Below are 11,168 nucleotides of genomic sequence, written 5' to 3'. Positions count from 1 at the left end.
CTCGGCGCCTGCTGTCCCCACCTGCGAGCCAGGTGAGCACGGGCACATGGGGGTTTAGAGAGAGGATGCTTAGGGCCATCCTTGTGCTGGAGGGGACCTGAGGTTGTGCTCTCTGCCTCACTCGATCGCTTCAGGTGTGACGGTGTTTTGCTGTGTTACATGTACTCCTCTGTCGGGCAAAATCACTGAAACGCTGTTCTCTGCTCCTGCCCTGTTAGTGCTGCCTTGTCCTCCACCTCCCATCATCGCCCACGCCACGCACAGCGCAGAGCTCGGGGCAAACTTCACCAGCGGCATGTCCGTGAGCTACAGCTGCCAGCCTGGCTTCTCCCTCCTCGGAGACCCCTCTGTCTTGTGCACGGCCTCGGGGAACTGGAGCCTCCCGTACCCACGCTGCGCAGGTGGGGCCGGCCGCAGCCGCTGCAGCTGGCTGAGCACCCGTCCCGTGCTCGGCTGATCCTGGAGCAGGCAAACCTGCCAACCTGCAGAATTGGCGTGTGGGGGGCGAAGTGCACACCCAGTGACACCCATGGGTCTAAGCGTGCTTCCAGCCCACGCAGGCGCTGTGTTCACTTTGGTGGCACCGGGAATAACCTGGTGGCATTGCCAAAGCCCATGGTTTCCCACAAGGAGACAGTCTTGGTTGTTCTAACTTCCGAAATTGCAGATTCCTGCACTCTGTGGCCCAAAGACAACACGCTGTATGGTGGCAGCGCTGCAGCGTAGGATGTGCAGAGTGTGGAAACACCAAACTGGCTAACCTGGGTTGTTGGGTTTGTTTTTTTGGGGGGGGGGATGGTTTTGTTTCATTTTTTTTAAGAACATATAAATTGGGTGCACGTATCCTTGCATGCTAAGTAAGTGTTAATTTATATAGATAAATGTCAGAATACATAGGAGAGATATTAATACCTTGGGGTTTGTAACGGTGTCTACCTATGCGCTTGTTTCTCTTTAGCTGCGTTTCACAGCCAGCATGTATTTCTCATGTGCATTTTGTTTCTTGGCAGCTGGCTGTGGGACACCAACAACGTTATTTTTTGCTGAGCTAAACAAGGAGTATAAAAATCAGACTGAGTTTTCTGTTGGGAAGACCGTGAAGTACACTTGTCGGCCTGGATACATAAAACATCCACAGATATCACCGACTATCACATGTCTTGAAAATCAAACATGGTCTGAAGCCCAGGAGTTTTGCAAACGTATGTTTTGTGATACTTCTAGTTTGTTTCAATCACAATGTGACAACTGAAGCCTTGTAATTTCTTCCTTTCGGTTCCCTCCTCTGTGGGGTTTGGGCAGACTCCTAGAATTAGTGACCTTTTTCCTATGGCACTGAGTTAAAGAAGCTTAAAACCAGGTCTTCTTCTGCCCAGGGAGAAAATGTGATCATCCAGGAGAACCGGAGAACGGCAGAGTTATCGCTACAACAGATCTCTTCTTTGGGTCAACAGTGAATTATACCTGCAACGAAGGGTGAGTCCCAGCCAAGCTCCTTCACCTCACTGAGATGAAATCAGCAATGCTTGTGCCCTCCTTGCAACGCGTAGGCACCGCGTGTCTTCCCACAAGAGACCAGTGGTTGTGTCTCTGAGCTCAGAGCACCCCAGCGTTGCCTGCACAAGGCCATGCTGGAGGAGAAACTGGAGTTCTCAAGTGCTGAGAGAAAATACAAATCATCCAAATGATCAGGGAAAGCCTCAGAATCCTTTGGGTGGTTTAGAACAGTTTTGGCACTAAAGCAATTCTGGTCTTCGCAACGGTCTATTTCTAGTCTAATATCTAGTCCAAATGGCAACAGAAATTGGAGAAGGGGATTTATTTATAAATTTTTAAATGCCATTTAGAGGGCACGACCACCTGAGTCTGGTTGTGTGGAGCATATGAAGGGAAAAGGGGAGTTTATTTTGGAAGCTTTGGCTTAAGCCAGAAGTCATTAAAGTGGACTTTTCTAGAGGATGGAAGGAAGAGGAGAGCGCATGGCAGCTCCCTGAGCCTGCCAGGGATCTACTGCCTGTGCTGACCGAGGGGACCTGGGGGAACGTCCCCATATGAGCTAAGGTTCATAGCTTTAAAATGGCGGTATTAGATGGCAACTAAGGCAATACTTGTTTGCTGTGGGAGACGCAACCTCCAAAGATGATCCTGCAGTGACAAGAGTGACTTTGTTTGACCCCAGGCACAGGCTGGTTGGAGCATCCCAGCGGCACTGTGTGATTTCGAGCTCTGGGACGCGAGTGAGGTGGAGCGGTGATGTTCCCGTCTGCCAGAGTAAGTACACTGCGGCAGGAGCTGAGTGAGCAGGACTGACGAGAAACCAAACACAGCACAAAGAGATTCAGATCAGTGCTTTCCTTGGGAAAGAGCTTTCAAGGCAACGACAGAGAGCATCACTGCTGAGATAGGTTCAGCCCCATCGGTTCCCTTCCTGGGAAGCGTGTGTGTCCTCAGACCCCAGGTGCTGCTGCGGCACTGATGCTAACAGCCACCTTGTACGCGCCCACAGGTATCACCTGCGACCCGCCTCCGGACATCCCCCACGGGAGACACAGCGGGCACTTGACGGGCACCTTCTCCTACGCGGACGTGGTCATCTACACCTGCGACTCCGGCCACCCGCTGGCTGGAGAGCCCTCCCTCCTCTGCACCACCGATCTCCCCCTGCGACTCCGGCCACCCGCTGGCTGGAGAGCCCTCCATCTTCTGCACCACGGTGGACGGGGAGCACGGCGTGTGGAGCGGGCCACTGCCGCGGTGCGGAGGTAGGGCTCTGTGGTGCACGGGCATCCGTCCCTGCCGGAGGGGCCGTGGGCAGGGCAGGGCAGACCCAGGGACACGCTGTGGAGCAGTGGCTGTTCACAAGACAGGAGGGGCCGGGGAGGATGTGGGGCCAGGATGTGCAGTGCCCACATCACCCCTGCTTCACTGAGAGCCCTTTGGCACTCACCGGGGATGAGTGCACAGAAATACCTGCTAAGTAGTCCAGAGGGGTGAAGTATCTGGATGGACTCTGGCAACGAGCAGCAGCCAAGAGATACCTGTCCGAGACACCCTGTCTCTTACAGGCTGGCAGCTCAGCTGCAATGTTCCTGTGCACCAACTCACTCGTTTTTCCATACTCCTCCTTTTTTTCACTACTGACGTGAATGTGGATTTGCCCTCCTCCCCCAGTGTCGCAGTGCGCTCACCCTCCAGCCATTGCCAACAGAAATGGTTAATTCTGGTGTCTTTGTGCATGCATCCTTCGTGCACGTTATCCTGTCCATGCCCTTTTTTCATTTTTGTTTTGTCCTCTCTCTTTAGTGCTGCAATGTCCTTCACCTCCAAATATTGACAAAGGAAAGCACAACAGCCAGGACTTGGAAGTTTTCACTACTGGGATGGTCGTAAATTACAGCTGTGACCCTGGCTACAGCCTCCTGGGAGAGGCATCAATTTACTGCACTGACTCTGGAAACTGGAGCCTCCCTCTTCCTCAGTGTGCAGGTACACAATGGTTCCGAGATAATGGCTGGAGTTATGGATAGTCTGGGAATTTCTGCCTTCAAAAGCCTGTAGGACTCATCCTTTCCCTCACTCTTCCCAAAATGTTGAATCCTTCAGTACTTCCCTTTTGTTGTCAGTTTTGCTCGTAAACTTTTATCTGTGCATACTCAATACACATTTTAAAACAACTTTGTGTAGTTGATATCCCTATTTTTCCCTGTGTTTTCTTTCCTATAGGGGGCTGTGGAGCACCTCCAAACTTAACCTTTGCTGAGCTAACTGAGGAATACAAAAATCTGATGGAGTTTTCTGTTGGGGACACCGTGCAATACAGCTGCCAGCCAGGATACATGAGACACCCCGGAGTACCCACGAATCTGACATGCCTCAAAAACCACACGTGGTCTGAAGCGCTAGCGTTCTGTAAAAGTGAATAGCTCAATCAGTTTGGTGTTGGTTGTTGAAAATTGTCTAAGCTACATTTGTGGGTTTCTTAAAGCAATTCTTTAAAAAATGATTTATACATGGCTTCACTAGTCACATAGTTTGGGCAGCTATTGGCCTTTTAAAAATCACGTCTTTATTGGTGTCTGAATGTGGACAGATCCTTAAGATACTTTCTCATAGTGCATTACAAAACTGCAAGAGAGGAGTTTAAACTCAGCCTTGTTCTTTCCCAGGGAAGCAATGTAAATACCCAGAAACACCAAAGAACGGCAGAGTTGTTGTTCTGACAGATCTCCTTTTTGGGTCAACCGTGAGCTACACATGTGAAGAAGGGTGAGTCCCACGCTGCCTTTGCTGACTCCGTTTCTGAGCTCGGTGTTGGGCAACTTACGGTAAAGGCTCAGAGCCCACTCCTCTGTGCTGGGCGTTCTCCCACAGCAAGCCAGAGTTTGTACTTTGGTTCCAGTTATGCCATGGTTGCCTGCTCAGGAAAGGGAGAAGTGTCTCATTTTCTCCTGCCTGTGCTCAACAGATTACTCTGCAAACTTCAGTTTCAGTCTGCCTTCTCAGATGGCCACCCAGCAGGAGCTGGGAGTGCAAGCAAGCACGTGCTGCAAGGAGGCTCCAGCGGTTTGGAAATCACTTGGGTCTGAGTCCTGATTTAGCACCTGACCAATCTAACCCAGAGTAATTTGGGATCACTGCTGTTCCTCTTGGATCTAGGCAGAAGGAACTTGGTGTCCTTCATTCCCATGTGTCAAACCAACAGAAACACCTCGGTGACCAGCCAGAAACAGGAGGCTGCAGAAGGAAACCTCTGGGGGTAGTGTCAGAGTGGGAGTGCAAAATCCAGGCTGAATGACTTGATATCAACTGATATTTCTTTCTCTGTAACTCCAGGCACCGACTGGTTGGAGTATCTCATAGGCGATGTGAGACTTTTGGACCAGATGTCGCATGGAGTGGTGTTCTTCCCATTTGTCAGAGTAAGTAGGTCACCACTAGATCTGGCCCAGAATTGCCAAATGAAGTCCTTAAAATTAAAAAGTGGCATTTCCTTAAAATAAATAGAGCCTTGAGGAATAAGGCTTTTTAAGTGTAATATTCCTCTAGGATTGTTTTGTTTTGTTTGCTTGTTTGGTTTCTTCTAAAAATCTTCCAGATGCTAGCTTTTGGTCTTTCAGAGTTATGTAGAATGAAGAGTTGTGAGATGCCTGCAGGGATTTGTCCCTTTTGTTTCACAAACATAAATAATAAATTAAGGAAGAAATGTGTCTTGCAGTAGAAGAGCGGGATATTGAGTAAAATTGAACTAGGATCTTCCAAATACCGTACTGTTATCCAAACCACAAGGCTGTTTTGCGGGGGCTGATCATTGCAATTAGTCTTTCCTTCAGATGGAATTGCTTTGGAAGGCATGAGCTTGGTACAGTAAAGCAGTCATGAGGATGACTAATGGCGCTTATGGATTTCTACACCATTTAATATATTTATGGGAATGTATTTGCATTATTCTGCTTATAGGCACAAAACTATGTTTACGTATACAATCATGTGGTAAACCTAGGAACTAAAAAGCCCTCAATTCTTGAAATTATTCTTCTGTGACTCTCCAAGTACTACCTGTGGAACTCCTCTGAGCAGTGGCACGTTAAGGATGGACTTTATGCTGTAATTAGTGCATATATATATATATATGGCTCCCTCTTTGAGATAATGCATTTATTTTTCAGAGGTGGTATGTCCAGTCCCACAGATCCAGAATGGGAGAGTATCTGTTCTTAAATATCGCTACACATACAAAGACACTGTTAGCTTTAAGTGCCATAAAGGTTTCACCTTGCGAGGCCATGGCACAGCCCAGTGCCGAGCTGATAAAACATGGGATCCACCCGTGCCAGTCTGCGAGCAGGGTAAGTGTCAGCACTCTGACTTGTTAGCATTGCAGATTCTTCCCCGACTGCTCCTACCCACTCACTGAAGCCAAAGTTGGCTTTATTTTTCTTGTTTGCCACAACTACTTTAAGGAGAAAGCAGAAATTGTTCCTTTTATTTATGCCTCTCTTCTCACACAGGAGATAAGCCAGGTTTTGGCTAATGCTGTAAGTATAAGCATGATTTGCACTTTTCTCACCCTGCTTGTTGCAATCCATAATCCGTGTTCTCTTCATTTCCTAAAAGTGAGAAATTTGGTAGCTTCATGGTGGGACACTGTCTATCAGAGAGGCGTGAAATTTTTGCTGGAAATATAAAGGCAGGATGATGGAAAATGAAGGTAAATTTGTGCATTGTATTTGATCGACCAAGTTTGTCTTTTAAACTCTTAATGTTGCATCTAGATGGAGTGGCAGAACACTATCATCATCCTGATACCACAACGAAGCCAGGTAGGTCTATTATAAGAAGAGGCAAGATTTACTAAACACTAGCTCCTCCTCCCAACCTGTCCTGCTTTTTGCAGTGAAGAGGGTTAATTGCACTTTTTTACTCTCTTGTTATTACTTTTTTCACAATTGAATGTCACCTTCTCACCCTCTCCCTCTCCTCTTTCAGTAGTGAAGTGTCTGCCTCCTCCAATGGTTGGACGAGGCTCTGAGCAACCTGATCTAGTTGAAGATGTCCCTGCCCATGGCAGGGGGGTTGGACTAGATGACCTTTAGAGGTCCCTTCCAACCCAAACTAGTCTATGATTCTGTGATTCCAAGCATTACTAATGGGGAACACAGCAGTCATTTCTCAGACACTTTTGATGTAGGAGCACTTGTGCACTACCGCTGCAAACATGGCTTCTCCCTCATTGGTAATAAGTCCGTTCGTTGTACAACATACGGAGTCTGGAGCCACCCCCTTCCTCGGTGTGAAGGTGTGTTTGTGCTCTTTCCACTGAATCTTCTCAACTTTCTAAATGCGTTAAACATGTCGTGATATTTGGCTAAGGACTTGCTGAAACGAGCTGTTGCTTCAACAAACTCCACCACTAAAGAAAGAATGAGGTCTCTGTGGCCAAGAATGAGGTCTCTGTGGTCTCTATCCCACACAAGTTTCATGGTCTAAAGGGTTCTTTATACCCTCACGGCCCATAGTTGGCTGTGTGAGCCCAGGAGTTGGGAATGGAAAAGCAATCAGATTGGAGTCCCTCTATAGGCCTGGAGACATCATTACCATTGAATGCAACACTGCTAATGTCCCCAAAGACCTCCACAAGTCCCAGTGCCAGGCTAGGGGGCACATGGGATCCTCCACTCCCTGTCTGTGAAAGAGGAAAGCATGTGGTATCTGTCCTTGGATGGCTATCCTTTTTGACCTTATCACTCTTGGTGGTGTGTCGTAACATGTTTAGGAGGCAAGAGGAATCTGGAGTCTAGTGTTCAGATCTGAAGATCCATCTATCCTAATTTTTCCCATTCTTATTGCTGCAGTATCCGGTGCCTCAGTTTCTCAGTATGAATGCCTTAAAAATGAGCTTAGGCCAGCTTTGCCAGCCACAAGGAACCTGTATGGATGTTGTAATAAGGTGGTCTTACAAGTGTGGAATTCCCATTATATATATGAACTAATCGCTCTTCTTATCTGATATACCAGGAAAGACGATGCTGGGCAATGTTCCTTTGTGTAAGAAGAAGTGTGTGTGTTGCCATATGCTTTATAGATGATTTGGGGTGAAGTGAGCGCAGAGGGTTGGGCAGGGCTGGCTCTGTGTGTTGGATTCAGTGCTGTGGGAGTGAGCGTACACCCGTCCACAGGTGCTCAAAAGTTTCCCCTCTTGCCTGTATGAGCTCTGTTTTGATCTGCACTTCTCTCTTTTTAGTGCTGCACTGTTCCAAGCCTGCAGATATTGCCCATGGGTCTTTCAGTGGCCCGGCAAAAGCATTTTTCACTCCTGGAACATCTGTAAGATACACCTGTGAGCCCGGCTTCTCTCTCATTGGGACAGCATCCATTTATTGCACAGAGTCTGGAGGCTGGAGCCATCCTTCTCCAGTCTGTCAAGGTGTGTTTTTGTTGCAGAGACCTAAGAAGAAAGGACGTTTAACATGACTTGCCTTAGGGAAAGGTTTGTATAAGGACTAAATCTGAGTCCTTTACTACAGAATGAGTGATAAGAACAAGATCAAGTTTATACCCATTTCCAAAGCCTGATGGAGTTACAGGGTTACAAAATCAGTTATTTAGCCTAGGTGAAGAAATTCAAAGGGAACAATCAAGGCTGCAAAGGTACGGTGCCTTAGCTGCTCTCTGGCAGTCCACCAGGATCCTCATGTCAACACTGTCATTTGCCTCTCCCTGACTTTCCAGCTGTGAAGTGTCTCCATCCTCCAAACATCACCAACGGGAAGCTCAAAGGCAACATCTCTGACACTTTTTCCTATGGAGCATCTGTATCCTACAGCTGTAATCCTGGTTATTCACTCGTTGGGAATGCTTTCATCAACTGCACGGTGTCAGGAACCTGGAGCCAGCCGCCTCCTCAGTGCAAAGGTGTGTTTGTGCTTGGTTTGCTTATGTTGTTTGGAATTCATGGTGGCAGACATCTCCCAGAAATGGGCTGGGGAGACATGCAGCCATGCTGATATGCATGTTTTACTTTGGGGAAAAAATTAAATCATCGGAGAGATACATGGGCCAAAACCGAAGCAGTAAAATCTTCTGCAGCTAACACTGAATTCCATCCCCTTATTTTGCTTGGGAACCACTTTCATATCATAGCTAGGCACTGTTGATCTGTTAATTATGAATTTATCTATTCTTTATTATCCCTGGGAAGAGTATGATTTTGTTGTAAAGTAGTAGGATGGGAACCTCATGCTAGTAGCCAAAGGATATGAGTACAGTAGAGGCAATTTTGGAAGGCAATTTTAATTCTTGCGTGTTTTCCATCTCTGCTCTTGTTGCTACGAATGAGTTCTATACCAACTTTCCTCCATTAAAAGCTTTTTACTTTTAGTAGAAGAGTAGAAACTTTTTCCCTTTCCTTTCCTTCCCTTTTTGTGTCTCTCACTCCCCAGTTATCACTAACAGGAAACAAAGGAAATTATTATATCAGAGAATTTGTCTCTGATGGGTGATTTGTAGCTCACAGGTGAGCCTGACTATTCCCTTCTCGGAAAATGCCTCTATATGCCAATGTGACTTGGCACTTCTGTGTAGCTCACTGTGAAGGTCAGTCATTGGGCAAACTTGACTAAAGGCAATTTCATCAGCGTCACAAGATTCCTGGTGTGGGTGTTCCCGCATGGAAAGCTGGACATTCACTGGAATAAATTCGTTACCCACACAGCGTGCTTCCTTGGTGGAACTGCACCCACCTCGGTGACTCAAGAGTTGAACCGCGCTTGGATAACAATGAGAGGAAATAACGTACCAAATGCTTATGTAAATAAGTCAGAGGCTCTTTAAAGGAAGCAGTCTCACAGAAAAATTCTCCCTGCCATTCCACATTCTTGTGGTTTTGAAGTGTCCTTAGTAACTATTACGTGTGAAAGTAAAAATAAATATAAAAAAAAAAAAAAAAGACGTGAAACAAAGGTTAAAAGTTACATGTTGATGTTACCCCTTTGGTCTCCACTGAGAACCTTCTCCTCCAGAATTCTTGGGCTTGGACTGTGATTAGACACTTAAATTGAAGCAACTAATTCACTTCATTGAAATCAGTGGTATAAATAGCTTAGGTGGCTGGTTAATTATTGATAAATAATATGGCTGGTGACATCTTTTAAGGATAAGGGACTTCTACAGACTAGAAGTGGGTTATAGGCAGTTGGGTCTAAAGCTCCCACAGAATTCTTCCCTGCTACACCTTTCTTCTCCAAATGTTTTGGTAGCCCAGTATCAGAAAAACCTCTTTCTCTGGCAGGCTTCTCCCAAGGTACCCCTACTACACACGACTTCCCACGTGCAGTATCAGTGTGGAGTAGCTGATCTGTACAAATATTCACATGTGGGAGTGAGACACTTACCCCCTTCTGCAGCCACAAAGAAAGGCATTACCCTGTGGAATAAGAATTAATTCCTGGTTACATTCAGAAAGGATTCAAGAACAATGTCTTAAATAACCCACAGTGGTATTTCTCGTATTTTATATTCCTTCTCATTAAATGTCCTTTTTTTGTTACTTCTAATTTCAGAGATCAGATGTGTATTCCCCGAAGTTCAAGGTGTTAAGAAAGCCATAAAAGGAAATACTTATCGCTCTGGGACTAACATCACTCTTGAATGTGATGATGGTTACACGTTGGAAGGCATCAGTCAGATTCAGTGCCAAGAGGACTTCAGCTGGGACCCTCCTGTACCAGCCTGTAAACTAAGTGAGTGAAATGGAAATGAAGCAAAGATCAAAGAGAAACATACAAATGCATTTTAAACATGCAAATGTCTTTCTGTATCAAAAAAAAAAAGAATATAATGGTGTGGTTTTTAAGAAATCCTGTATTACAGCCCTTAGCAGGAAAAGCTTTATTGATCAAGTGATTAACTACAGTTGAGAAACACCATATTTTGTTAGAATAGTTTGCTGATTTTTCTTTTTCTCTTCCCTTCAGCGTCACGCAAGTCTGGTTCAGTAGGCCTAGGTAAGCAGCTCAGAGGTATTTTTGTGGCCAGATCTTTAACTTCATGCAGTGGGCCCAGTGGCACCGTTTCCCTCTGCTTACTCTGAAGATGTGCTTCGTTATGTCTTTTGTGCTGATACGCCTTAAAACATACAGTGAGAATAATATGTGCTCTTCAATCTCAGGAGTTGCAGCTGCAGGAGTCCTGCTTCTCCTGGGGGCAGGCATTGTCTGGAAAATTATTTCTAAGCAGAAGGAAGGGTAAGGCAGTCTTCTGGATGTTCATTCATGTCCTTTGTTGCCAAGTCCCAAGTTTTAGACACTTTATACACTTGAAATATTTGCCTGAGTGTGCCTGGGTCTTGTAACTTTCTACCTTCGGCTCATGCTTGCGAACTATACAAGGCACAGCAACCTGGAATCGATGGTGTGGTTATGTTGTGTTATTTCAAGACTCTCTTCCTAAAAGGAAACCAACCTGAGTGTGAGTGTTCTTTTACGAACCAATACAGTTCACTGTTTTCTTCTTTTTCACTTAGCTATTATCACACATATGAAAACTACAATTGCCAAACCCCTCTGAACCAAATAACTGAACAGAAATGTTCATGTCTTCCATAGAAGGTATGGATTTATATTCCTCAACATAAAATATCAGTTATAGCTGCAAAGTTGAGTTGTTCCAAT

At 46.0% G+C, this 11,168-nt stretch overlaps 1 protein-coding gene across 1 annotated transcript in view; it reads left to right on the top strand.

Annotated features, from left to right (window-relative positions):
* Positions 1 to 11,102, top strand: part of LOC103923604 (complement receptor type 1-like) — a gene marked incomplete at its 5' end in the record, with an annotated part of 17,339 nt that extends 6,237 nt beyond the window's left edge. Inside the window, 17 exon segments of the mRNA XM_009331988.1 lie at positions 219 to 401; positions 1,011 to 1,202; positions 2,507 to 2,683; positions 3,304 to 3,486; positions 4,167 to 4,266; positions 4,466 to 4,563; positions 4,834 to 4,923; positions 6,487 to 6,505; positions 6,633 to 6,796; positions 7,017 to 7,147; positions 7,149 to 7,189; positions 7,737 to 7,924; positions 8,230 to 8,412; positions 10,059 to 10,238; positions 10,473 to 10,502; positions 10,667 to 10,742; positions 11,021 to 11,102. Coding sequence (XP_009330263.1) covers positions 219 to 401; positions 1,011 to 1,202; positions 2,507 to 2,683; positions 3,304 to 3,486; positions 4,167 to 4,266; positions 4,466 to 4,563; positions 4,834 to 4,923; positions 6,487 to 6,505; positions 6,633 to 6,796; positions 7,017 to 7,147; positions 7,149 to 7,189; positions 7,737 to 7,924; positions 8,230 to 8,412; positions 10,059 to 10,238; positions 10,473 to 10,502; positions 10,667 to 10,742; positions 11,021 to 11,102 — 2,117 coding nt within the window.
* Positions 11,103 to 11,168: the final 66 nt, after the last annotated feature.

This window comes from Pygoscelis adeliae, unplaced genomic scaffold (genome assembly GCF_000699105.1).
Source record: "Pygoscelis adeliae isolate BGI_AS28 unplaced genomic scaffold, ASM69910v1 Scaffold189, whole genome shotgun sequence".
Taxonomy (NCBI): domain Eukaryota; kingdom Metazoa; phylum Chordata; class Aves; order Sphenisciformes; family Spheniscidae; genus Pygoscelis; species Pygoscelis adeliae.
Note: the sequence above shows the minus strand (reverse complement) of the source record. Positions and strands in the feature narration are given on the sequence as shown.